This window comes from Coregonus lavaretus (genome assembly GCF_964263955.1).
Source record: "Coregonus lavaretus genome assembly, chromosome: 3".
NCBI classification, from domain to species: Eukaryota; Metazoa; Chordata; class Actinopteri; order Salmoniformes; family Salmonidae; genus Coregonus; species Coregonus lavaretus.
Window position 1 is genome coordinate 61,662,685 of NC_139990.1, and position 25,717 is coordinate 61,688,401.

Consider the following 25,717-nt stretch of genomic DNA (forward strand, 5'->3'; position numbering starts at 1 on the left):
GCAGGAGGATACTGACGGTCATTCTATGTGGGTAGGAGAGCCCATGTTGCTTTTGTGAGTGAGTATCAAAGTGGTCTTTGGTAGGTACAGTAGGTGATGTGTAATTATTATTATTATTATTATTATTATTATTATTATTATTATTATTATTATCATTGTCATTATTATGTTATTATTATAATTATCATTATTATTATTATTAGCATTATTTGCATTATTATGTTATTATTATCGTTATTATTATCATTATTATTATTAGCATTATTATGTTATTATTATCATTATTATGTTATTATGTTATTATTATTACTATTATTATTATTATTATTATTATTATTATTATTATCATTATCATTATCATTGTCATTATTATGTTATTATTATCATTATCATTATCATTATTATTATTATTATTATTTGCATTATTATGTTATTATTATCATTATTATTATCTGTATTATTATTGGCATTATTATGTTATTATTATCATTATTATGTTATTATGTTATTATTATTATTATTATTAATATTATTAATATTATTATTATCTGAGACAATGTGTAATGTGTCTGTGATTTCTTCCGTGTTCCAGGTTTAGATCAGTCTGTCCGGTGCATCATGCAGACAGGAGCTCACCTGCTTCTCTATCTCATCCTGCACTATGTGGAAGGTTGGGCACATCTTTAAAATGATGTTCTTGTGACTGTACCTCATGTTAAATGAATATTTCTGCTGTGTGTTCTATGTTGTGTTGTAGCATTCATAAAGTTAACAAACAGCAGTCATGTTTGTATTGAGTTTCTGATTCCGATATGGTCAAAAAGACAATGGTTTCACTGAGAGATGCTTTTCAGGGGTTAAAATGAACAATTAGTAACAAGATAATGAACCCAAATGTGCCCTTTAAGTACCTCCAAAAAGCTTATTGATTCATTCTAAGAGTGACAGTATATTTGGGTGATGTTTACCAGGATCTGCTTGTGCACTCAATATCCCCTTGTGAGAGCAGCAGAATAATTACTTTTGCTGTTATTGAGTCAATTTATTCATTATCATACACTGCCCATTATGTTGTGTTCAGTAACACAAAGAAAGCAGCTGATGCCTTTTCCCTCAGTTATCAGCTGTTATTGTTGAGGGCTAAGATGTGAGTATACCTAGGCTAACAGTATCAGTGAAGTGATCGCTGAATAATTCATGCTTGTTTTCCTCCGTTTAATGGTTCCATCTGGTTGATGCCTTAGTGGAGCATGTTGGAAGGTGACTCTTCCCACTGTGAAACAACCTGATTTTATTGATGACATTTACTAAATATAAGCAAAGTACAGTGCCTTGCAAAAGTATTCATCCCCCTTGGCGTTTTTTCCTATTTTGTTGCATTACAGCCTGTAATTCAAATTTATTTTTATTTGGATTTCATGTAATGGACATATACAAAATAGTCCAAATTGATGAAGTGAAATGAAAAAAATAACCATGGAAAAGTGGTGCGTGCATATGTATTCACCCCCTTTGCTATGAAGCCCCTAAATAAGATCTGGTGCAACCAATTGCCTTCATAAGTCACATATTTAGTTAAATAAAGTCCACCTGTGTGCAATCTAAGTGTCACATGATCTGTCACATGATCTCAGTATATATACACCTGTTCCGAAAGGCCCCAGCGTCTGCAACACCACTAAGCAAGGGGCACCATGAAGACCAAGGAGCTATCCAAACAGGTCAGGGATAAAGTTGTGGAGAAGTACAGATCAGGGTTGGGTTATAAAAAAATATCTGAAACTTTGAACATCCCACGGAGCACCATTAAATCCATTATTAAAAAATGGAAAGAATATGGCACCACAACAAACCTGCCAAGAGAGGGCCGCCCACCAAAACTCACGGACCAGGCAAGGAGGGCATTAATCAGAGAGGCAACAAAGAGACCAAAGATAACCCTGAAGAGGCTGCAAAGCTTTTTGGCCATCAAGGAAAACTCTATGTCTGGTGCAAACCCAACACCTCTCATCACCCTGAGAACACCATCCCCACAGTGATTCATGGTGGTGGCAGCATTATGCTGTTGGAATGTTTTTCATCGGCAGGGACTGGGAAACTGGTCAGAATTGAAGGAATGATGGATGGCGCTAAATACAGGGAAATTGTTGAGGGAAACCTGTTTCAGTCTTCCAGAGATTTGAGACTGGGACGGAGGTTCACCTTCCAGCAGGACAATGACCCTAAGCATACTGCTAAAGCAACACTTGAGTGGTTTAAGGGGAAACATTTAAATGTCTTGGAATGGCCTAGTCAAAGACCAGACGTCAATCCAATCGAGAATCTGTGGTATGACTTAAAGATTGCTGTACACCAGCGGAACCCATCCAACTTGAAGGAGCTGGAGCAGTTTTGCCTTGAAGAATGGGCAAAAATCCCAGTGGCTACATGTGCCAAGCTTATAGAGACATACCCCAAGAGACTTGCAGCTGTAATTGCTGCAAAAGGTGGCTCTACAAAGTATTGACTTTGGGGGGTGAATAATTATGCACGCTCAAGTTTTCCAGTTTTTTTTGTGTTATTTCTTGTTTGTTTCACAAAAACAAATATTTTGCATCTTGAAGGTGGTAGGCATGTTGTGTAAATCAAATGATACAAACCCCCAAAAAATCAATTTTAATTCCAGGTTGTAAGGCAACAAAATAGGAAAAATGCCAAGGGGGGTGAATACTTTCGCAAGCCACTGTATAAGCAAAAGCTGTTTTACCATATACAGTTGAAGTCGGAAGTTTACATACACCTTAACCAAAAATATTTAAACTCAGTTTTTCACAATTCCTGACATTTAATCCTAGTAAAAATTCCCTGTCTTAGGTCAGTTAGGATCACCACTTTATTTTAAGAATGTGAAATGTCAAAATAATAGTAGAGAGAATGATTTATTTCAGCTTTTATTTCTTTCATCACATTCCCAGTGGGTCAGAAGTTTACATACACTCAATGAGTATTTGGTAGCAATGCCTTTAAATTGTTTAACTTCCGACTTCAACTGTATCTCTGTGCTCTGTACCATAGCTGCAGCGGCGTCCCAGTGCTGGCAGGGGGCGACGTACTCAGAGGCTGTGGTCTCCCCGGCCCTGAGGAGCAGCAATATCTTGCGGGTGCCGGAAGTGTCGTCTCTGGCGCAGTGTGCCGGGGCCTGTTGTGATCTGCCCGGTTGTAACCTGGCCTGGCTGTTTGAGCGTCGCTGCTACATCCTCAGCTGCCAGCATCGGGAGAACTGCCAGCCCAGACAGAGACCCGGAGCTGATTCCTATATGGCCTTCCTGCAGAGAGGACCCCCCCAGACCCTGCTGCTCCAGTCTCTGGTCAGGGGGGAGGCATACCCCAGTCGCTGGAGGCCCCGCCCCTCTGGGGACATGGATGCCCTGAAGGACCTAGCCCTGTTAGATGGGCCCCAGACGGATTTTGGTGACCCAGGTGGGATGGATTTGGAATACCCTGAGAGTGAACTTGGCCCTGAGGATAAGGGTGGGGATCTTCCAGATTGGCCTGCAGCATTGGAAGGGAGGAATGGTTTCAACCTATCGGAAAGTGAAGGCAGGCTAGAGGGGCTGGGATTTGCAACAGAAGGGGCTGAGAGCAGCCTGCCCAGTCCTTCCACTGGGGCGACAGTCAGCCAAGGGGCACCTCCCATTGACCCCATGTCTGGCACTACACCTGAAAACAAGAAAGTAAGTGTCAGATGGAACAATGGGCAGGAATCTTGACGCAACAAGAAATGATGGCATGGATAGGGTTGCAGGCAGTATGAGGACCACATACATCAGGATATGGTGGAAATAGATGTTTTATGTTCCATTGATCCAATACAGCGATTAGGATTTAGATAGCTCACGATTAGTGGACAAACTGGCCATGGAAAAGCAGTATGTCTAAATTAAGGCAGACAGTTGGAAATATCTCCTGTAAAGACAGCTGGGACATTTTAAATAGGGTTACTTCCCTGAGGTGTGATAAACGGTCACCCAGCTGACAGTCTGCATAAATATGTGTGTTATTACAGTGGCATTTTGCTGACTCAATTGCTCTGTAATCACAGTCACTCAGCACACCTGCCCTTCACATTTCCTTTGAGGATAGGACATACTGTAGTCAATATAGCTTCTCTTGCCAATGTAGGCTTGTCAGCCATTCCCAGGAGGTTGATTTAGAGAGAGTGTTAATTTGGAAACGAGCAACACAGATTCTATATTAGAGAGTCTTCATTTACTAATACGAATACTAATGTATTTGCTGTTGTGTTTTCATTGTAGGATAGTGAACTACAGAACACATCCTTGGCCAGCTCAGGACCAACATTCACGCCCAAACCACAGAATGACAGTGTTCACTCCTCCAAACCGAGCCAAATAAGGACTTCCCATCCCACTGAAGCCCCATCTCATCTGTCCAGTACTGTACCCCTGACCACATCCACACAGACAGGTACTGCAGTAGGTTTTTGTTCATTGGATTTTTTACCTTTATTGGTGATTGTAGGTAGTCTTTCATAGTCTTTGTTCTCCCTGTTACATAACCTGTTTCTATCTCATATTTTCTTGTTTTATTCTCAATCTCTTGTCTCTGTATTATCTGACAATTCTGTAGAGCTAACGTTGCCCAGGGACACGGTGGAGCTGGTAGCCTCCGTCAGCCCAGAGCACCAAACTGGTACAGTCACAAACACAAGGGTTTTTACAAGCATGATCTGAAGTTTATTTTCTGGATTGATTAGAAATGGCACACAGCAGTCACACATTGCTGACAGTCCTAATGGATGGAATATTAGACCCCCAAAGCCGTCACCCTTCCAGTAACCCAGGTCGTGTCACTTCCTGCCAGCTCAACCATCATCAACGGCAGCTGTATGAAATAGTTGGCTTTGGATGGTGACTAACCTTACCATAATTTTACTCTTTACTTTTAGAGTAGGCCTACATTCTAGAATAGATAAACACATCAAATGAATGATTGCAGTCACAGCTCCAATGTACCATAAAACACACTTATATGAATACAAATACTACACACTGACTGTGTGTGGTTAATGTAAACTTTTATTTTCAAACGAATAGATGCTGCAAACCTAAACTGAAAAGCAAATGTTGTTAGTGCTTGCGTACGTATGTGTGATTGGCTATGTGGCTAGGTGCAAATGCATATGAGTAAAAATGAATGACTAGATTTCTTCTGGCTGGGAAGGATATTGAAGAATCGTTTGGATTTGGAGTTGAGTTCTACTCGTTCCATCTGGCTGGCTGCTCTCTTCTGTCCCCTGCCAGACTCCCCTGGGGTACAGGTTGAGCTTCCTTGTTCCATCTGGCTGGCTCTTCTCTTTTGCCCCTTGTTGCTAGACGCCTTATCTGACGTACTGGCAGAGCCCCCTTCAATCTGGCTGGCTGTTGTCAGCTGCTGCCACGGGCGGGTTTCACACCGTCGCAGCTTGAGGAGATTGAAGATCCATTTAGGCCTCTGCAGCCGACTTCTTTTCCAGTTCCTTTATTTTTATAACATGTTTTATCCTTCCAATCTTTTCATTTCTTTCTTTGTTATGTTGTTCAGCTGCTTCTCTGTCAGTGGGCAGGAAACGTGGCCAGGCACCTGATTGGCACTGTCCTCCACATGCTGCACAGCACTTTGGGACAGGACTGGACACTGTGAGGCCTGCTGGGATGGCTTAGGACATGACACATCCTTCTGAGATGAGCCTGGACAACCAACCTTCCTCAGGATCATCCTGATTGCATTAGGGTTGCTGGGGTCAACAAGCAGGATGGACTCATATCGGACTTTAGCCTTTTGGGGCTTTGACAGGTGGCTCAGGTCACTGTGAGCGGCTTGGCCTTTTGAGCCAAGAGATGGAGCTGTGACTTTTACCCTTGGAGACCAGATATTTGACATGTTCGCCACTGTCACTTTGGAGCCTGTGATTCTCCTCTGACTTAGATATATGAAAAGTAGGGAAAATGTTAATTGAGTTTACAAGCTGATTTTACACTATTTCTTATAGCGACAATACATACTGTTTGCTTGATATAGAAAGAATTTGAGGACTTATGGGGTATTCCTAATGAACATTAGAGCATATTTTACAGAATGGCTTTCAGGCCAAGCTAGACTACTTTAACATAACATTAGGGTCGCATTTTAAAATAAATAATGTCAAATACTGAAAAAAATTGATACTAGAACAAAACATCACAATAAAAGTGGGCAACGGTGAAGCGGCCATTTCCATCGTGGCGTGCATATTCTACTTCTAAACATCTTATAAACTAACAATTACTGTATTATTGTAAACAAAATAAACTATCAGTTTCAGATATCGTGTAATTTAATAGTTTGCATATAATACTTTATAGCTGGGGTGGCAGGTTGCCTAGCGGTTAAGAGCGTTGGGCCAGTAACCAAATCCCTGAGCCGACTAGGTGAAAAATTAGTTGATGTTTCCTTGAGCAAGGCACAACCCTAATTGCTCCTGTATGTCACTCTGGATAAGAGTGTCTGCTAAATGACTAAAATGTAAATGTAAGACTATATTCATTAAACCCCCCCCCCCCCCCCCCCCCCCCCCACCTCCCCTCCCCCAAAAAAACATAATCGAGAAATGTTTTTCGCATCAGTGTGTTCTTTCTTTTCCAAGTTTGTAACAACCTCAATAAATAATTTGACCTAGCTGTTTGGTTAATGTATTATCTAAATATTTATCATCATGACAGTCCCCCAAAATGAGAAATGGTAAGGAGAAATGTCCCCTGAGGACGTGGAGATGCTACTGGACTTGGTGTTGATGAATCAGTAGAGGGCAGTCTTCTCCCTTGTCACCAGAGCAGTAGTATCTGACAGATAATAATAATAAATAATATGCCATTTAGCAGACGCTTTTATCCAAAGCGACTTACAGTCATGCGTGCATACATTTTTTTGTGTATGGGTGGTCCCGGGGATCGAACCCACTATCTTGGCGTTACAAGCGCCGTGCTCTACCAGCTGAGCTACAGAGGACCACATGAGTCAACATTACATATAAAGGAGTTTAGTCTAATATTAAAATACTGGCCAAAGAGCAATTAGGGCCTGCACACTGAAATGAGCCAACGTTTATTGATGTGAAACAAAAACAATGTTTTAATCGAGAATTAAGATCTGTTTTGGGTCGAAACAATGTCTTACTGCTGTATTTCAATAACGTTAGCCAGTATTTAAATCTGTTGGAGAATTTGAGTCTGCAGGTCCTATCCAATTAGACTACGGATTCTATCAAGCACCCACCTAATAAGATATTATGTGCATCCGTTTACAGAATAGATTTGGCCTATATTATGACTATCTTGTGTTTGATGGTCCCTCACAGAGATTACTGATGATGGAGTGATCATCAGCCATCACTGGGAGCAGGTTGGAGGTCCATCCATAGAGTTTGGAGCTTTCTTGGACACACAGGTTCTCAACCTATCCAACCTTGGCCCTGGGGAGTACACGTTCAGGTATGGATAGAACCTCTGCGGCCTAGACATGGGGTCCAATTCAATTTCATCGCAGTCAAGTCAAGGCTTGAAATTCAAATAATAAATTGAAAAAATTAATAAAATAGTTTTGGTATGCTGCTCTACCATGGCACACAGGTCAGACTGCACTAATAGTTACAGTGTGTGGTCTCTATTAATCATAGTTGGTGTTTAACTAACAGGAATACAGGACCAAAGGTTTTCTGCCTTTAGATAGTTATATCTTCCCTATAAAAAACCTTAGTTTACTTTAAAAATGAAGCCTCATGGAAATGTGACAGATTCTGTGTAAGACATTACCATCAATGTTTCCCCCACCACTACAATACAAGCGTACAAGAGTAGCTGGATTCATCTTGATTCTTTCCAGGCTGACCGTTATAGATTCTGACGGGTTGTCAGACTCCACCACAGCTACAGTGGTGGAGAATGACCGACTGCCCTACCCCAGCCATACCCTCACTCCCACCTCCAGCCCTGGCCTTGCTGCTACCCTGGCCCACAGGCAGGTTGACCCTACTGCAGCCACCTCCTCTGTCAGTGCCTCTGCCACTCAGAAGACAGGTAAATGACATAAAGACAATATTAAGATTATAACAAAGTATCAGATACGTTCTACAACATTGGATTGTCCTCAGGCAGTTTACCTCAGGCATACCTTTACCTTACTCCATCTAGTAGTAAACCCAAGGTAAAGCCAAGGGTATCAAAACATACATAGGACATGTTTCAACAAATGATCTGTTTTGCTCTGTCCCATAGGGAATAAAAGCACCCCCATAGCTGAGGTCAAGGAGTCCAACAGAGCCCCTGTGGCTGTAGTGGCTCCTAACAGGCAGCTGACCCTCCCAGTGACCAGCGTCTCCCTGGACGGAAGCAGCAGCACTGATGACCACGCCGTCACCAGCTACCACTGGGACACCATCAGGTACCAACGCTGTTCATATAGGTCAAAAGTTGAGTCCAGAAAAGTCTATAGAGATATGAATAACAAGCTGAAGAGCCTTCTCACAATGTCATTTTCTGTGTTGTTTTGTAGTGGTCCTCCAGGGTCAAGGACAGAGGGTGTGGACAAGGCCATAGCCATAGTAACGGGCCTCAGAGCGGGCCGCTACACATTTAGGCTGACTGTGGGTAACCAGGAAGGGCTGACAGACAGTGCCTTGCTCACAGTCAGGGTTCAAGAGGGTAAGAAAACACAGGTTGGCATTTATTGGGATGACTCATGTACTGGAGGCAGCTCTGCAGAGTAGTTACTAGCTGGCACAGCCACAAAGCAATACAATCCGATTTTAAACCTAACCTTAACCACACTGCTAACCCTAATGCCTAACCCTAACAATAATTAATGACAATAAACATCAACCTGCTAACAAAACCCTCATGAGGCTTCAAACACAGCAATATGAGACATCATCACCAAGGCTGGTTGAGTATGATGGCATTCATCTAAAGCCTGCTGTCCATCCTCCCTCAGCCAGAAGCCTTTCCCCTGTAGCACATGCCAGTGGCAGCCACACCCTCACCCTGCCCAACAACTCCCTGGTGCTCAGAGGCTCAGTGACGGATGGTGACCCAGCCGAGGTGCACTTCCTCTGGGTCCGGGACAGTCAGAGCCCTGCTGCTGGGGTGAGTGAGAGGAGTCTTGATACTTAGGTATATGGTAAATATAATTTCAACTTGTAATATGCTGTTAGCTAAACTGGTAGAAAGTAGGAACGACTGTAAGGTAGGAACTACTCTGTCCTGTCGTTCCCCCAGGACGTGCTGTATGGTTCAGAGCAGCAGGCCTCCCTGTACCTGGCCAACTTGGTGGAGGGGACCTATCTGTTCCAGCTGCGTGTCACAGACACCCAGGGACGCAGCAGCACCGCCACAGCCACCGTGGAAGTGCGGTCAGGTAGATGTGTGTGTGTTCTCAGACTGTGTCCCCACGGACCATGATGAGCATTAGGAGGAAGAGCTGAACAGCACGTACAGCATACAGTTGAAGTCGGAAGTTTACATACACCTTAGCCAAATATATTTAAACTCAGTTTTTCACAATTCCTGACATTTAATCCTAGGAAAAATTCCCTGTCTTAGGTCAGTTAGGATCACCACTTTATTTTAAGAATGTGAAATGTCAGAATAATAGTAGAAAGAATGATTTATTTCAGCTTTTATTTCTTTCATCACATTCCCAGTGGGTCAGAAGTTTACATACACTCAATTAGTATTTAGTAGCATTGCCTTTAAATTGTTTAACTTGGGTCAAACGTTTCGGGTAGCCTTCTACAAGCTTCCCACAATAAGTTGGGTGAATTTTGGCCCATTCCTCCTGACAGAGCTGGTGTAACTGAGTCAGGTTTGTAGGCCTCCTTGCTCGCACATGCTTTTTCAGTTCTGCCCACAAATGTTCTATAGGATTGAGGTCAGGGCTTTGTGATGGCCACTCCAATACCTTGACTTTGTTGTCCTTAAGCCATTTTGCCACAACTTTGGAAGTATGCTTGGGGTCATTGTCCATTTGGAAGACCCATTTGCGACCAAGCTTTAACTTCCTGACTGATGTCTTGAGATGTTGCTACAATATATCCACATCATTTTCCTTCCTCATGATACCATCTATTTTGTGAAGTGCATCAGACCCTCCTGCAGCAAAGCACCCTCACAGCATGATGCTGCCACCCCCGTGCTTCACGATTGGGATGGTGATCTTCGGCTTGCAAGCACAAGCTTTTCCCTCCAAACATAACAATGGTCATTATGGCCAAACAGTTATATTTTTGTTTAATCAGACCAGAGGACATTTCTCCAAAAAGTACGATCTTTGTCCCCATGTGCAGTTGCAAACCGTAGTCTGGCATTTTTATGGCGGTTTTGGAGCAGTGGCTTCTTCCTTGCTGAGCGGCCTTTAAGGTTATGTCGATATAGGACTTGTTTTACTGTGGATATAGTTACTTTTGTACCTGTTTCCTCCAGCATCTTCACAAGGTCCTTTGCTGTTATTCTGGGATTGATTTGCACTTTTCGCACCAAAGTACGTTCATCTCTAGGAGACAGAACGCGTCTCCTTCCTGAGCGGTATGACGGCTGCGTGGTCCCATGGTGTTTATACTTGCGTGCTATTGTTTGTACAGATTAACGTTGTACCTTCAGGCGTTTGGAAATTGCTCCCAAGGATGAACCAGACTTGTGGAGGTCTACAATTTTTTTCTGAGGTCTTGGCTGATCTCTTTTGATTTTCCCATGATGTCAAGCAAAGAGGCACTGTGTTTGAAGGTAGGCCTTGAAATACATCCACAGGTACATCTCCAATTGACTCAAATGATGTCAATTAGCCTATCACAAGCTTCTAAAGCCATGACATCTTTTTCTGGAATTTTCCAAGCTGTTTAAAGGCACAGTCAACATAGTGCATGTAAACTTCTTACCCACTGGAATTGTAATACAGTGAATTTTAAATGAAATAATCTGTCTGTAAACAATTGTTGGAAAAATTACTTGTGTCATGCACAAAGTAGATGTCCTAACCAACTTGCCAAAACTATCGTTTGTTAACAAGAAATTTGTGGAGTGGTTGAAAAACGAGTTTTAATGACTCCAACCTAAGTGTATGTAAACTTCCGACTTCAACTGTATGTGTGTTCTGACAGAGTATGTATGTCCTCAGACTGTGTGTGTGTGTCCACAGACCCTGGTGGACGTGAGGAGGTAGAAGTGGAGATGTTGGTGGCGGTGGCCCAGGTGAGTGTGTCTCAGAGGGACACAGTGCTCAGACAGTTGGCCGCACTGCTCCACGTCCTGGACAATGACATCCACCTCAGGGGCCAAAGGGGACACTCAGACCTCAGGTACTGCCCAAACAGCAAACACATAGAAAACACACATGCTTTTCTTACACATTGTATTATTGCATTGTTCATGTGTATTATCTGTGTGTGTGTGTGTGTGTGTGTGTGTGTGTGTGTGTGTGTGTGTGTGTGTGTGTGTGTGTGTGTGTGTGTGTGTGTGTGTGTGTGTGTGTGTGTGTGTGTGTGTGTGTGTGTGTAGCACAGTATTGAGGTTCTCAGTGCAGGGTCCTGTGGGGCCAGTCCCTGGTCCTAAACTGGCCAGTGTGCTGCGTGATCAGCTGCTGAGGGAGAAGACTGACTACCTGCTCTTCAGAGTCCTTCGAGTGGATACAGTCAGTGAGTACCACAACATAGAACGCCACATCTTACCTTATCATACCATATTGTATTATAGTGGATAGCATTATATCAAAGCCTGTTACAATGTTATAGCAACATTATAGACCATCTCTGATTATATTACATGAGCGAGATGAAAGTAGACTAGATGACATCTCATCACTTGGTGACTAAGAAGGCTGTCTGTCTTTGTCCTCTGCCTTGGTATATGCTGATCATGTTTGTGTATTGGTGTTCATCCCACATCCCACTCAGTGTGCTTGCTACGCTGCTCGGGCCGTGGGACGTGTGACCCAATCACCAAGGAGTGTGTCTGTGACCCCTTTTGGACAGAGAACCTCATTCGCCGGTTCTTTGGCGATGGAGAGAGCAACTGTGGTGAGCTATGTTCATTCATCGGTCCTGAGAGGATGATATACTTGTTGCCCCGTCTGCTGTGAGATGCTACATTCACAGTGCCAGTCCTTTCTCTCTTCTGTTTGGCAGAGTGGCGGGTTCTCTACTTCATCCTGGCCTTCTTCATGGTCATTGTCCTCATTGTGACAGTCACCTGGGCGTGTGTCTACTGCTGCAAAAGGTGACTTTTCCTTTCTTGCTCAGACACACCTGAATGTCCTATATAGATTGTATGAATAGCTGTTTGTTAAAGGCCCAGTGCAGTCAAAAATGTGATTTTCCTGTGTTTTATATATATACAGTATAGCCACACTATGAGGTTGGTATAATACTTTGAAATTGTGAAGATAATGCCTTTTTAGTGTAAGAGCTGTTTGAAAAGAGCGCCTGAAATTTCTGCCTGTTTTGGTGGGATGGGCTTTTGGCCTGCCTGGTGACATCACCAGGCGGTAAATTGGTTAATAGACCAATAAGAAAGAGAGCTCACCATCGCTCTGCCAACAACAGCAAGTTTTCAGTTTCCCCCTCCCCAACTCAGACCAATCCCAGTCAGTCCTAGCTAAATTCTTGCTTGAGAAATGCTATTTGCTAAGAAGCAATTTTTGTTTTATTTTTGACAATTTTAATTGAAAACAATCACAGTAAGGTACTTAATTGTTACCCAAAAATTATTTGTTATAGAGATTTTTAAAAGGCTGCATTGGACCTTTAATAGAAATGTGGGTTTTTGTTATGTTTAGGAGGAGGCGCACTAAGGTCAGGAAGAAAACCAAGTACACTATACTGGACAACATGGACGAACAGGAGAAAATGGAGCTGAGGCCCAAATACAGTAAGTGTCTTCTTTTTCATTCAACACATTTCCTGTGTTGTTTGGTGACCCTGATCTACCCAGTCTGTCCCCTTCTCAGACATCAAACACAGGAGCACGGAGCACAACTCCAGCCTCATGATGTCCGAGTCAGAGTTGGACAGTGACCAGGACACCATCTTCAGCCGCGACCAACCGGTCCGGAGCAGAAACCGGACTCAGGCTGCCCGCAACGGGAACACCTTCGGATGAGCAGGAACACACTGAAGTGGGGTGGTTATCGGACAACATGAGTGAAACCCACTTTTGCGATTATTGCCGGGGTGCACAGCTCGAGTCCTCGAGTGCAATAGTGACTGCTTGTTTTCGGTCTCGTCTTCTATTCAAATACTGGTTTCGACCAGGTCTGTACTTTCTATGACATTCATTGGACAACTCAGCACCAGGGAAATGTGAAAATCCAAGGGCCGTAATGGACTAGAGTTGGGCATCACTGGATTCTGGGGAAGTTTACATACATACAGACTGTTTGAATGACTCAACACTAAGGATGAAGGTGCTCTTTGTGAGGAGCACAGTGAGGTTCTGTGGCCTCACATACTTCTACAGATAACCAGATTGGTGAATGTACATACAACTATCCATTATGCATACTAGTCTACCGACTCCTACTGACCTTTAACTTTGCCTTGTTATCCGAGAATGACACGTCTTAGATTTAAAGGTTTTTTACGGTCATTATTTTGTAGGAAACGGAGACAAGCCCAACCCTGATTGTGAGCGCCTGATGCCTCTCCTGTAAATTATTTGACAAATTGGATTTGTCGAAATGGCTTGAGTGCACATTTTGGGAAAAGTCTCATAATTCTTACGTTCAGTACCCAAAGTCCATCTTGTGATGCTAATCAGAATCTAACTCAATTTATCTGTGATCTCTCTCTATGAGTGTCTTGGACTTTGACACAATACAACACAGCATATTACTGTATTTGAACTACTGTATTGAGCTTGCAGACTTGTCCTCCACACTAGTTGTATAGCTTTGGTATCTTTCTCATTTTAAAGCTTCTATATGCTAAATAAGCATAATGGTCTTGTAAATTGGCCCGAAGAAACAGAACCAGGCATTTCATGGGACAATCCATAAAGGTGCCAAAATGCACTATTCACCATAAGCCTGTGGCTGACAGAGACTGTATTCTATCCAAGTATTTGGTAATGCATATTTTCTTCCTTCCCTTGGTAAGATCTATTATCCAACCTGAACATGGTGGGTAACATGCTTTCAATCAGTAATTCCTTTGAGTAATGATGGAAAATGTTTTCTTGAATTCAGTGTCAGAGAATGTCTGATTACATAAGTATAGTGCAAACAAATTATTGACAGGACGGTCAGGACCCACAGTTCAAGGGTTAAGAAGAGGACGGATGGTATTGATAAGTAACGTTACTATGCAGGACAGGTAACCGTTGATGGAATGGATAAAATACTTCAGTCATTAAAGCAACATAAGCATGTCCAATGGTTGCTTTACATTTTGTTTTCATAAGTGACTGGGGAGATATTTCCCCAATATGGATGGAAACACTACAGCCATGTTGGTATATTCATGCATTTTTCCCATTACCCCACCCAATTTTTGGTATATGCTTTGTTTACTTAACTAATTACAGCTACCAATGTTTTTACAGATAATATATTGCCAAAAACAAACAAATGCATCAAATCAATGAACGGTGTAGTGAATTCTGTGTCACCTTCTTTCCTGTCCAAAATGATCTAAGGCAGTGTTTCCCAACCCTGGTCCTCCAGTACCCCCAACAGTACACATGTTTATTGTAACCCTGGACAAGCACACCTGATTCAACTAGTCAACTAAACATCAAGCCCTCAATGAGCTGAATGAGGTGTGTTTGTCCAGGGCTACAACAAAATGTGTACTGTTGGGGATACTCGAGGACCAGGGTCGGGAAACACTGATCTAAGGTAAACCAACTGATATTGTTCGACAAACAACAAAGTAACTCACAGTAATTTAATTTTTAATTTTCTGAAGTACTCCATTAATATTTACAATTGTTACAAATATTATTTTTTACAATGAGAATGTCACAACTAGAAAACAGAATTTGTAAAATTATTCAAACGGTACTTAGGGGACAATGTTTGGCAAGACATTACTTCAGTTTCAGAGAACACAATGTTTACATTGCAGGCTCAGATACAGCACGTAGTTTGTCCCACCTGTCTGAATATCGTAAGGCAGCTCTACTGTATAATATATTGTATGTGGGAAGACTAGTTACCTACAACAACATAATAAGCTATACTAATGTAGTGGCATGGCCTAAAATAGATCGTTTTTGTTAGTAGTTAGGACAGTTCAAAAAAAGAATTTACAACAGAGGACACAGTACATTTCATTCTAACTGCTTAGCCCAACAAGGCTATTCCTCAACGGTTACAAAAATATTGTAATTCATAATATCACCACATTATTATCAAGCGACATATCTAATACATCTAGCTTACCACAGGATTTCAGGCATTTGGATACAGCCAAGCTCCCTTTTCTAGAAAATAGAAACAGATGAAGTCTCTTGTGCGTATTAATAATCTCGCTATTTGCAATTGATGTGCTTTTTAAATCTACCCAACTCTATGCTAGGCTTCAAGTTATACAGTGCTCCTCATTGAGGGACCAATCCTACATTGAGAACGCACGTTTGTTCATTTGTATCTCAACATATGATTCAGCCCTAAAGGTCAAGATAGTCATGGGATCCCACAGGTTGGAGAAGTGCATGGGGTTATGTCCAAATACTCTTTTGGCTTCCTATCCTCTTTTGTAAGGGGCTTCCTTCCTACCCCTAAAAAGTTCAATTTCAGTTGTTTTTATCTCAATATCAAATAATTTCTGGGTAACAATTAAGTACCTTACTGTGATTTTGACCATTTTAATTGAAAACAAAGAAAAACAAATAGCTTCTTAATTTCTCAAGCAAGAATTTTGCTAAGACTGGCTGGGAGTGGTCTGATTGAGGAAGGGAAAACCGAAAATGAGAGGTTATTGGCAGAGAGGTTTGTAACTCTTTCTTATTGGTCTATTGTGGTCCTCTGTAGCTCAGCTGGTAGAGCACGGCGCTTGTAACGCCAGGGTAGTGGGTTCGATCCCCGGGACCACCCATACACAAAAATGTATGCACACATGACTGTAAGTCGCTTTGGATAAAAGCGTCTGCTAAATGGCATATTATTATTATTAACCAAGTTACCACCTGGTGATGTCACCAGGCAGGCCAAAACTCCATCTCACCAAAACAGCCTGAAATTTTCAAACACCTCTTAAAATAAAAGGGCTTTATCATCATTTTCACAATATTATTCCAACCTCAAGTGTGAAAATATATATAGAAACACAGGAAGATCATGTTTTTGACTGCACTGGGCCTTTTAACTGACCTGGATAACTGGTTTGGGTTGTCACCATATTGCTTTCCCTTCACCAGTTCTTATAGACCAGTGGATAGAGAGGAAACCATGTAGAGCATGGAACTGGGGACAAGGATTTCTCAGCAGCTTCACATATCTATGAACCATTGCATTAGGGATAATACTGCAACCATCAATGGCATTTTCAATATTATGAAAGGTTTTCCCTATACTCCATACCAGCCTGCAGCACTCCAAGTTAATTTGTACTGCATTAACATATGTTTGTTATTATTTATGTCCCTGTATCTGAGCGATGAATGCTCTCAAGTCTCTCAATGACAAAATATGCAGAGGATCAGAATCACAATTTGTGAAGGAATCATATTTGATGACTGTCATCCATTGTTGTTTTTAAAAATGTGAAATATGAGTAAGTAACTGTTACTAGAGCCTCTAAGAATCCTCCTTTTTTCCCCCAAATCACTGCTTCCTACTTGGGGGGGGGGGGGGGGGTTGTAGTGGTCCCTCAGGGGGTTAGCCCCCCAAAGCACATGTACTTGACGTCCAGGTACTCCTCAATGCCGTACTTGGAGCCCTCACGGCCCAGGCCCGACTGTTTGACACCGCCGAAGGAGGCCTCTGGGGTGGAGAGGAGACCTTCGTTCACCCCCACCATGCCTACCTCCAGATTCTCTGCCACCCGCCAGATCTGACTGACGTCCTGGGAGAAGAAGTACCCTGGGAGGGGGTGGAGCAGAGTGTAGTTGAATGAAACTCATCAACTCAGATTGAGATAGACTTTCTATTGACATGAAATAGAGTAATCAGAATGTCTCTGTCAAATAATTATTCTTATTATAGTTTTGAGGGGTTTTCAGACATGCCAGCAAGGTGCATACAATAATGTTTAGCTCACCTGCTAAACCCACATGAGATGCATTGGCAATGGCAAGTGCTTCCTCCTCAGTGTTAAACCTGTCAAAAGGAAAAAGACAAAAAATAACTTGAGTTAGCTTCCATTTTAGCATCCATCCACGCTTCAGTTGTCTGATCTCTCCTAGCTCCACTGACCTAATGACGGGCAGGAGAGGACCGAAGGTTTCCTCTCTGGTACACAGCATGTCTGTGGTGACATCAGCCAGCAGAGTGGGCTGATGGAACGAGCCATCCAGACGCTTCCCCCCCCTTAGCACCTTGGCCCCCCGCGATACTGCATCCTTTACCTGGTGCTCCACCTGGGAGAGACATAGGATATCATAAAGTTATGTAACATATCAGAATATAAACAACATTTTAACGCAAATAATACAGTTATAGTATAGTTATAATACAAACACCCTCTTGACAGAAGGAACCAGGTTACCTTCTCAGAGGCACGGACATTGATGAGGGGTCCCTGGGTGGTGTTTGGGTCAGAGCCGTGGCCCAGACGGAGCTCTGTGTCCATGGCTTTCCCCAACTTCTCTATGAAGCGATCGTGGATCCTACTCTGGACCAGGAAGCGGTTGGAGCAGACACATGTCTACAGGGATCAAAGTGCACATTGAGGGACATGGAGGTTAGGCCATGACTTAAGTTTTAGAATGACACGCAACATTTCGATATGGTGCATTTCACAGTTTCACCAGTACAGTAGACACAAAATGATTTGTTTTGAGATATCTCCTATTCTAGTACCTGTCCTGAGTTCCTGAACTTGGAGTTCATGGCTCCCGCCACAGCCTTGTCCACATCTGCACTGTCAAACACAATGAAGGGGGCATGGCCACCCAGCTCCATTGAAACCCTCTTGACAGTGTCGGCGGCGTGCTTTAAGAGAATCTGAGGACGAGGAAGGAGTTATCAGGAATATCACAGGCCTTTCCATGGAAAAATGATCCACCTACAAGATTTGAGACTAACATGAAGTTTATATTGTAATTTATATGGCATTTTCAGGATTGATTAAGCTAACTCTGAAGCCCTTCTAGATCCGTGTCCATACCTTGCCAGTGGCAGTAGATCCAGTGAAGGAGACCTTCCCCACCAGGGGGTCTGTGCAGAGGACCGTCCCAACAGAGGGGGTCTTCTCTCTGGAGCAGGGCACCACGTTAAACACCCCAGCAGGGATCCCGGCCTGACTCGCCAGCTTCACACACACAAAGTAAACATATGAATTAGACAAATGAAGTGTCTCACTATTGGGGACCCAGCTACAGTACACCGTGAGTGTTGTTGTGGGAAAGGAAGCACTGACCTCAGCAAGCGCCAGGGCAGAGAGGGGTGTATCCTCGGCAGGTTTCACCACGACGGTGCAGCCCGCGGCCAGGGCAGCACCCACTTTCCTGGTGATCATAGCACTGGGGAAGTTCCACTGTGTGTGTGTGTGTGGGATGAGGAGGAGAATAGGCTAGCTGTTACGCAGGAAGTGACAAGCATTACGGAGGTAGCTCTCCAGGACCAAAGTTGGACATTCCTGACATATACAGTTGAAGTCGGAAGTTCACATACACCTTAGTCAAATACATTTAAACTCAGTTTTTCACAATTCCTGACATTTAATCCTGTCTTAGGTCAGTTAGGATCACCACTTTATTTTAAGAATGTGAAGTTTCAGAATAATAGTAGAGAGAATTATTTATTTCAGCTTTTACTTCTTTCATCACATTCCCAGTGGGTCAGAAGTTTACATACACTCAATTAGTATTTGGTAGCATTGCTTTTCAATTGTTTAACTTGGGTCAAACGTTTCAGGTAGCCTTCCACAAGCTTCCCACAATAGGTTGGGTGAATTTTGGCCCATTTCTCCTGACAGAGCTGGTGTAACTGAGTCAGGTTTGTAGGCCTCCTTGCTCGCACACGCTTTTTCAGTTCTGCCCACAAATTTTCTATAGGATTGAGGTCAGGGCTTTGTGATGGCCACTCCAATACCTTGACTTTGTTGTCCTTAAGCCATTTTGCCACAACTTTGGAAGTATGCTTGGGGTCATTGTCATATAACCGCGATCGATAATAGACAGTACTGTGCAGCCGTCTTCATCGACCTGGCCAAGGCTTTCGACTCTGTCAACCACCGCATTCTTATTGGCAGACTAAATAGCCTTGGTTTCTCAAATGACTGCATCGCCTGGTTCACCAACTACTTCTCAGATAGAGTTCAATGTGTCAAATCGGAGGGCCTGTTGTCTGGACCTATGGCAGTCTCCATGGGGGTGCCACAGGGTTCAATTCTTGGGCCGACTCTTTTCTCCGTGTATATCAATGATGTCGCTCTTGCTGCTGGTGACTCTCAGATCCACCTCTACGACACCATCTTGTATACATCTGGCCCTTCATTGAACACTGTTAACAAACCTCCAAACGAGCTTCAACGAGCTACAACACTCCTTCAGTAGCCTCCAACTGCTCTTAAACACTAGTAAAACTAAATGCATGCTCTTCAATCGAACGCTGCTGGCACCCGCCCACCCGACTAGAATCACTACTCTCGACAGGTCTGACCTAGAGTATGTGGACAACTACAAATACCTAGGTGTCTGGTTAGACTGTAAACTCTCCTTCCAGACTCGCATTAAGAATCTCCAATCCAAAATTAAATCTAGAATCGGCTTCCTATTTTGCAACAAAGCCTCCTTCACTCATGCTGCCAAACATGCCCTCGTAAAACTGACTATCCTACCGATCCTTGACTTCGGCGATGTCATTTACAAAATAGCCTCCAACACTCTACTCAGCAAATTGGATGTAGTCTATCACAGTGCCATCCGTTTTGTCTCCAAAGCCCCATACACTACCCACCACTGTGACCTGTACGCTCTTGTTGGCTGGTCCTCACTACATGTTCGTCGTCAAACCCACTGGCTCCAGGCCATCTATAAATCACTGCTAGGCAAATCCCCGCCTTATCTTAGCTCATTGGTCACGATAGCAGCACCCACCCGTAGTCTGCGCTCCAGCAAGTATATCTCACTGGTCATCCCCAAAGCCAACACCTCCTTTGGCCGCCATTCCTTCCAGTTTTACTGCTGCCAATGACTGGAACAAATTGCAAAAATCTCTGAAGCTGGAGACTCTTATCTCCCTCACTAACTTTAAGCATCAGTTGTCAGAGCACCTTACCGATCACTGCACCTGTACACAGCCCATCTGAAATTAGCCCACCCAACTACCTCATCCCTATATTGTTATTTATTTTGCTCTTTTGCACCCCAGTATCTCTATTTGCACATAATCTCTTGCATTCCAGTGTTAATACTAATTGTAATTATTTTGCACTATAGCCTATTTATTGACTTACCTCCATAAATTGCTACATTTGCACACACTGTATATATATTTTCTGTTGTATTTTTTTACTTTTTTTTTTTACTTTTTTTTACCCCATATGTAACTCTGTTGTTTTTATCGCACTGCTTTGCTTTATCTTGGCCAGGTCGCAGTTGTAAATGAGAACTTGTTCTCAACTGGCTTACCTGGTTAAATAAAATAAATAAAAATAGTCCATTTGGAAGACCCATTTGCGACCAAGCTTTAACTTCCTGACTGATCTCTTGAGATGTTGCTTCAATATATCCACATAATTTTCCTTCCTCATGATGCCATCTATTTTGTGAAGTGCACCAGTCCCTCCTGTAGTAAAGCACCCCCACAGCATGATGCTGCCACCCCCGTGCTTCAGGGTTGGGATGGTGTTCGTCGGCTTGCAAGCGTTCCCCTTTTTCCTCCAAACATAACGATGGTCATTATGGCCAAACAGTTATATTTTTGTTTCATCAGACCAGAGTACATTTCTCCAAAAAGTACGATCTTTGTCCCCATGTGCAGTTGCAAACCGTAGTCTGGCTTTTTTTTTTTTTTCTTCCTTGCTGAGCGGCCTTTCAGGTTATGCCGATATAGGACTCATTTTACTGTGGATATAGATACTTTTGTAACGGTTTCCTCCAGCATCTTCACAATGTCCTTTGCTGTTGTTCTGGGATTGATTTGCACTTTTCGCACCAAAGTTCGTTCATCTCTAGGAGACAGAACAAGTCTCCTTCCTGAGCGGTATGACATGGTGTTTATACTTGCGTACTATTGGTGTTTATACTTGCGTACTATTGTTTGTACAGATGAACGTGGTACCTTCAGGCGTTTGGAAATTGCTCTCAAGGATGAACCAGACTTGTGGAGGTCTACAATTCTATTTCTGAGGTCTTGGCTGATTTCTTTTGATTTTCCCATGATGTCAAGCAAAGAGACACTGAGTTTGAAGGTAGGCCTTGAAATACATCCACAGGTACACCTCCAATTGACTCAAATGACGTCAATTAGCCTATCACAAGCTTCTAAAGCCATGACATCATTTTCTAGAATTATCCAAGCTGTTTAAAGGCACAGTCAACTCCAACCGAAGTGTATGTAAACTTCCGACTTCAACTGTAGTAGATGTACACTGCTCAAAAAAATAAAGGGAACACTAAAATAACACATCCTAGATCTGAATGAATGAAATAATCTTATTAAGTACTTTTTTCTTTACATAGTTGAATGTGCTGACAACAAAATCACACAAAAATTATCAATGGAAATCAAATTATTCAACCCATGGAGGTCTGGATTTGGAGTCACCCTCAAAATTAAAGTGGAAAACCACACTACAGGCTGATCCAACTTTGATGTAATGTCCTTAAAACAAGTCAAAATGAGGCTCAGTAGTGTGTGTGGCCTCCACGTGCCTGTATGACCTCCCTACAACGCCTGGGCATGCTCCTGATGAGGTGGCGGATGGTCTCCTGAGGGATCTCCTCCCAGACCTGGACTAAAGCATCCGCCAACTCCTGGACAGTCTGTGGTGCAACATGGCGTTGGTGGATGGAGCGAGACATGATGTCCCAGATTTGCTCAATTGGATTCAGGTCTGGGGAACGGGCGGGCCAGTCCATAGCATCAATGCCTTCCTCTTGCAGGAACTGCTGACACACTCCAGCCACATGAGGTCTAGCATTGTCTTGCATTAGGAGGAACCCAGGGCCAACCGCACCAGCATATGGTCTCACAAGGGGTCTGAGGATCTCATCTCGGTACCTAATGGCAGTCAGGCTACCTCTGACGAGCACATGGAGGGCTGTGCGGCCCCCCAAAGAAATGCCACCCCACACCATGACTGACCCACCGCCAAACTGGTCATGCTGGAGAATGTTGCAGACAGCAGAACGTTCTCCACGGCGTCTCCAGACTCTGTCACATGTGCTCAGTGTGAACCTGCTTTAATCTGTGAAGAGCACAGGGCGCCAGTGGCGAATTTGCCAATCTTGGTGTTCTCTGGCAAATGCCAAACATCCTGCACGGTGTTGGGCTGTAAGCACAACCCCCACCTGTGGACATCGGGCCCTCATACCACCCTCATGGAGTCTGTTTCTGACCGTTTGAGCAGACACATGCACATTTGTGGCCTGCTGGAGGTCATTTTGCAGGGCTCTGGCAGTGCTCCTCCTGCTCCTCCTTGCACAAAGGCGGAGGTAGCAGTCCTGCTGCTGGGTTGTTGCCCTCCTACGGCCTCCTCCACATCTCCTGATGTACTGGCCTGTCTCCTGGTAGCGCCTCCATGCTCTGGACACTACGCTGACAGACACAGCAAACCTTCTTGCCACAGCTCGCATTGATGTGCCATCCTGGATGAGCTGCACTACCTGAGCCACTTGTATGGGTTGTAGACTCCGTCTCATGCTACCACTAGAGTGAAAGCACCGCCAGCATTCAAAAGTGACCAAAACATCAGCCAGGAAGCATAGGAACTGAGAAGTGGTCTGTGGTCACCACCTGCAAAACCAGTCCTTTATTGGGGGTGTCTTGCTATTTGCCTATAATTTCCACCTGTTGTCTATTCCATTTGCACAACAGCATGTGACATTTATTGTCAATCAGTGTTGCTTCCTAAGTGGACAGTTTGATTTCACAGAAGTGTGATTGACTTGGAGTTACATTGTGTTGTCTAAGTGTTCCCTTTATTTTTTTGAGCAGTGTATGAAGCGTTACAGCTCACCGGAGTGATGATGGAGGCTACTCCCACAGGCTGTTTGAGCAGAAGGATCTTACGGTCCTTGGCAGCCGAGGGCACAACATCACCGTAGACACGGCGCGCCTCCTCAGAGAACCACTCCAGGAAGCCAGCAGCGTAAGCAATCTCCCCCAGGGACTCCTTCATGGGCTTGCCCTAAGAGGTGTAGAACACACACTAGTGGTTTACAACTCAGAACGAAATACAAATCATTACAAGGACAGGGCAGCACCCCTGTTGCAACCAGCAAGACAATACTCACACACTCAAAGGTGATCAGCTTAGCAAGGTCCTCCTTGTTCAACGTCAACAGATCGTACCATTTCCGTAGAAGGACACTTCTTTCCTAAGGAAGAAAACAACATAATCAGATAATGGAATCAGTAAGTTGCAAGATCCATAAGAATCTGGAGGTCCCAGTCTGGTCTTACTAGTGGCTACTTTGCAGGCCAAGCAGTTCTTTGGCCAGGCCATTATAGAGCGTACACTACAGTACAGGCCCCAAAACAATGAACCCTGGGGTATAGGCTATGATGATTGTAATAGATATGCAATTGTGCACTTTGACTGTCTCTATTAGGTTATTATATTCTGCCTAACAGTCATGCCAGTCACAATATTTAGGGAAAGCAGCTGTCACACTGTTGATCTCATGCAACTAGGAAATGTGGGCAAAGCACAAGGGAAGGTGGTACTGATGAAGGAAAAAAATATAAAGATGTTATTCACAGAATTGTGAATTGTCAACTGACTGGCAGCATAATTAAAGTGGAGGCATACCTTCGCTGTGTGTTGCTTCCAGGAGTAGAATGCCTTGTAGGCTGCGTCGACAGCTAGTTTAGCTTCTGCTGGACCGCAGTCTGCGACTTTTGCAATCTCTTCCCCCGTCGCTGGGTCCAGCACTGGGAAGGTAGAGGGAGCATTGATCCACTGCCCGTTCACATAGCCCTGCGTTCGGAGAAGCTGAGCGGAAATGTCGAGGCTGTATTGCCGATGCATGACAGACGGTAGGCCTGGCAAAACCTGGCGGAGGAGACACCGACTTCTTAGGAGACAGAAACTACACATAGCACAAGAATAACTTTGTCCACAAGAGGTTTCAAGTGGAATTCCGTTTCGCTCTGTCAACGCAAAACTGGTGCAGTGACAGTGGTGAATTTTAATAAGGTTGTCGTCGGTGGATAGATACGAGTTTGAACCAGTCTTGAAGGCGGTCGCGTTAAACACGTGATCATGCACACACAATACATTACTGACTAAACCATAATTCGTGTGTTCCTTCGCTCAAAATAGATACATTGTAACACAAATGTCATTATCAAACGCTGCAAAATGTGTAGCTACATGTATTCACTGCAAATGCAACAAGCAAAGACAGTATAAGATATTAGGCTAGTTATAGTTATGAAATAAACTAATGTATAGATAAATAGCTTGTTACAACGTTACATCGTCTGTCTTTCCCATTGATGTGGTTATCTGGCCAATCCACAAACTTGGATATCTTAGCCCGCAAACTATAACCAGCTTCCCTGAAATGTAGGCTAACTGTAGGGATGTCAACATTGCATCATTAGCTCAGTCTTTATAGTCTCAAACCGACTTTATAAAGGACGCGAGATTAGTCAATCTACAAATCACATTGCATCAACTACTCAATGGGCTTGTTCGACATTGCAGCCGACTAATGATCTATAAATCACCTTGCATCATAAATAATTACTAATTATTTGTAGATCAGTCTGTCACAATTTACCCATGATACATTTAAGCAATGGCCCCGGGGGTGTGGTATATGGCCACTATACCATGTCTAAGGGCTGTTCTTATTGCAACATGCCTGGATACAGCCATTAGCCGTGGTATATTGGCCATATTTCACAAACCGTTGAGATGCCTTATTGCTATTATAAACTGGTTAACGTAATTAGAGCCGTAAAAATAAATGGTCATACCCATGGCATACGGCAGGGTTCTACAATTCCGGTCCCGGAGGGCCGAAACACTTCTGTTTTTTATTTATACCTGGTTTTTAATTGCACTCACCTGGTGTCCCAGGTCTGAATTAGCCCCTGATTAGAAGGAGAGGATGAAAAACAGAGGTGTTTCGGCCCTCCAGGACCGGAATTGAAGAACCCTGGCATACGGTCTTACATATCACGGCTGTCAGCCAATCATAATTCAGGGCTCGAACCACCCCACATTTAATACTGTTTTGATCCTCTTGAACATGCCCCGTATTATTTAGTCCATGCTATCTGGGGATCCTTGGGACATCCCTAACCCCCATTGAAGTTGAAATGTAAAATGGTACGGGGGTATAAAAAATAATGTATGCACTAACTGTAAGTC

General features: G+C 43.4%; 2 protein-coding genes and 1 pseudogene across 6 annotated transcripts in view; 2 read left to right on the forward strand and 1 right to left on the reverse strand.

The window, feature by feature from the left end:
- Window positions 1-25,717, forward strand: part of LOC311126543 (NADH dehydrogenase (ubiquinone) complex I, assembly factor 6-like) — a 308,710-nt gene that overhangs the window by 63,098 nt on the left and 219,895 nt on the right. The window lies entirely within an intron of this gene.
- Window positions 619-13,163, forward strand: LOC311125640 (dyslexia-associated protein KIAA0319-like; annotated as a pseudogene). Its single transcript has 17 exons — window positions 619-670; window positions 3,055-3,713; window positions 4,296-4,467; window positions 4,630-4,712; window positions 4,811-4,886; window positions 7,376-7,508; window positions 7,900-8,093; window positions 8,292-8,457; window positions 8,569-8,717; window positions 9,007-9,158; window positions 9,291-9,429; window positions 11,206-11,365; window positions 11,565-11,701; window positions 11,936-12,082; window positions 12,191-12,281; window positions 12,841-12,932; window positions 13,012-13,163. The product of its transcript is annotated as a dyslexia-associated protein KIAA0319-like (transcript).
- Window positions 14,938-25,499, reverse strand: LOC311120793 (succinate-semialdehyde dehydrogenase, mitochondrial-like). Of its 4 annotated transcripts, none has more exons than XM_084157895.1 (10): window positions 25,412-25,499; window positions 24,146-24,388; window positions 23,628-23,711; window positions 23,351-23,521; window positions 18,332-18,700; window positions 18,025-18,168; window positions 17,711-17,869; window positions 17,419-17,582; window positions 17,264-17,322; window positions 14,938-17,085 (listed from the first exon to the last, which is right to left on the reverse strand). In XM_084157895.1, the coding sequence occupies exons 2-10, from the start codon at window positions 24,362-24,364 to the stop codon at window positions 16,874-16,876; spliced, it is 1,581 nt and encodes a 526-aa protein (XP_084014021.1). In that variant the 5' UTR covers window positions 24,365-24,388; window positions 25,412-25,499; the 3' UTR covers window positions 14,938-16,873. The 4 variants fall into 4 exon arrangements, with proteins under 4 accessions (XP_084014021.1, XP_084014020.1, XP_084014022.1 ...); XM_084157894.1 differs by lacking the exon at window positions 25,412-25,499 and adding an exon at window positions 25,321-25,371; XM_084157896.1 differs by lacking the exon at window positions 25,412-25,499 and having other exon boundaries at window positions 18,332-18,475; window positions 18,584-18,700; window positions 24,146-24,668.